The 2202-nt window shown below is 58.1% G+C and overlaps 1 protein-coding gene across 2 annotated transcripts in view; it reads left to right on the top strand.

The window, feature by feature from the left end:
* PTPRS (protein tyrosine phosphatase, receptor type, S) overlaps nucleotides 1–2202 on the top strand; it is an 89033-nt gene that overhangs the window by 58701 nt on the left and 28130 nt on the right. Inside the window, exons 10-11 of one of the 2 annotated variants that reach the window (XM_006868908.1) lie at nucleotides 296–601; nucleotides 1792–1985. The exons of the other annotated variant lie outside the window; for it this stretch is intronic. Of the exons in view, the coding sequence (XP_006868970.1) occupies nucleotides 296–601; nucleotides 1792–1985 (500 nt within the window). The remainder of the gene's footprint in view (nucleotides 1–295; nucleotides 602–1791; nucleotides 1986–2202) is intronic. 2 annotated transcript variants of the gene reach the window in all.

Consider the following 2202-nt stretch of genomic DNA (forward strand, 5'->3'; position numbering starts at 1 on the left):
TGGGGACCTTGGTTGCCTTCTGTCCAAGACCTACTGTGCACTGGGTCAGGACCGCCCAGATGTTAAGTGCAGCGTTCTTGGCCAGCCCTCCCTGCCACCATCCCCATCCACCCGTCCACCCACACATCCCATCTTTGGTTGCACCCTCCTCTTTTGGGTTCGACTCTCTTTATTTTTGTTCTGTTTTGTTTGTTATCATCTTCTTTTTTATTTTCTCTTTCCCATCTTTTGTTTCCCTGCTCCCCCCCCATCCCACCTCCTTCCCCGTCCCCCCACGTTCTCCCCCCTCCAATAGAACCGTCAGCCCCCCCTCAAGACGTTAAATGTGTCAGCACGCGCTCCACGGCCATTTTGGTAAGTTGGCGCCCGCCGCCACCGGAAACGCACAACGGGGTCCTGGTTGGCTACAGCGTCCGCTACCGACCACTGGGCTCAGAGGACCCGGAACCCAAGGAGGTGAACGGCATCCCCCCGACCGCCACTCAGATCCTGCTGGAGGCGCTGGAGAAATGGACCGAGTACCGCATCACCACCGTCGCGCACACAGAGGTGGGACCAGGGCCCGAGAGCTCGCCCGTGGTCGTCCGCACCGACGAGGACGGTAAGCATCAACCCTGGCCAGGACCCCCGCAGGCCCCAGCCTGGCCCCCCGCTGTGGAGCCTTCCATCTCTGGAAACCTGGGCTGGTGGTCAGAAGGTGAAAGCTACGGTCATGGGGTGACAATTGAGGCCAGCAGCCTCCTCAGCAAACTCCATCTCCTGGGTCTGCGAAATCATGGTGCTAGACCTTCTGGGCAGACTGAGCCTTGAGGCCTTCTGTTTCCTGAGCCTGGAAAGTTATGCTGGCAGCCCTGTCTTTTGGTTAGATGGTGGAAACCATAGAAACAGGAGGTAGGGAATGCAAGAAACACACATAATAAACTCCAGGCCCCTTGGACCAAGACCACCTGGGTTTTAGACTCAGGATAACCTTGGATTTGGAGCCTCCGCTGAGCCACTGCACCTGAAAAGGTTGTGGACTTCAGTGTGTTGATAATATTTGCTTGGAGCATCCGCCCATTCTGTGGTATAAATCATCTGTGCTGTAGCTGGTTTTAAGCTAGAGTTTTTACATTGGAAAGCTAGGTGGAATTTGGGGCGAGATGGGTAGACGTCACAAAGCAAGTTGCCCTCCTCCCAAAGAAATCTCAGCCTCTTTCTTGGAGCCTGGTTTGGTCTCAGGGCCATTGGTCTAGAAAGTTCCATTGGCAACCTTACGTTATGACCTGATGACAGGCACGTGAACATAATTATGAAGTAAATTCTCTTTATGCCAACACCCCCTGGGTAGGGGGGTGGAGGTCTGATCCGGGGTTAAATGTTGAGAAGGAGCCCCAGTGCAGGGTGGATGGTTGTCTGCTAGAGTGTGTAGGCACATCGAGCTGGATTGTGTAGGTTCAAATCCCGGCTTTGCCACTTACTAAGGAACAGTATGATCATGAATCACCTCTCTGAGCCATCTGTAAAATGGGATTCACAAGAGCCCTTATCTGGTGAAGATGGAAGAATCAGCGTAGGTCTAGCTTGTAGGACAGAAGATGGCAGGTGACTCAAGGTCAGGTGGGGAGGATGCCTCAGTTTCCCCATCTGACATGGGGCTAACTGCCAGGGTTGTGGAGGGGGGACAAGAAGGAGGACGCTGTGAGTGCTCAGTTAAATCGGCAGCCACTCGGCATCCCAGCTTCCCGGGGCGGGGCCCGTCGCCCCGGTAACGGCCCCGCCCCGCCCCTCCCCTCCCCTCCTGCCTGCCAGTGCCCAGCGCGCCGCCGCGGAAGGTGGAGGCGGAGGCGCTCAACGCCACGGCCATTCGCGTGCTATGGCGCTCGCCCGCACCCGGCCGGCAGCATGGCCAGATCCGCGGCTACCAAGTTCACTACGTGCCCATGGAGGGCGCCGAGGCCCGCGGGCCGCCGCGCATCAAGGACGTCATGCTGGCCGATGCCCAGGTGGGCAGGGGCGGGGTGGGGCGGGGTCCGGGTGGGCAGCGGGCCCCTTGCACACCTGCCCGTCACTGCTTCTCTCTCTGGCCTTCCCTCTCACCGCCTTCCTCTCTCCCACGCGCCTTCCTCCCGCGCTCAGTGGGAGATGGATGAAACAGCAGAATATGTAAGTAGCGTCCGGGCCACTGTTGAGCACCTCCCGCGCTGTGCAGTGCTGTGACAC

The sequence above is a fragment of the Chrysochloris asiatica genome, unplaced genomic scaffold, assembly GCF_000296735.1.
Source record: "Chrysochloris asiatica unplaced genomic scaffold, ChrAsi1.0 scaffold00125, whole genome shotgun sequence".
NCBI lineage: Eukaryota > Metazoa > Chordata > Mammalia > Afrosoricida > Chrysochloridae > Chrysochloris > Chrysochloris asiatica.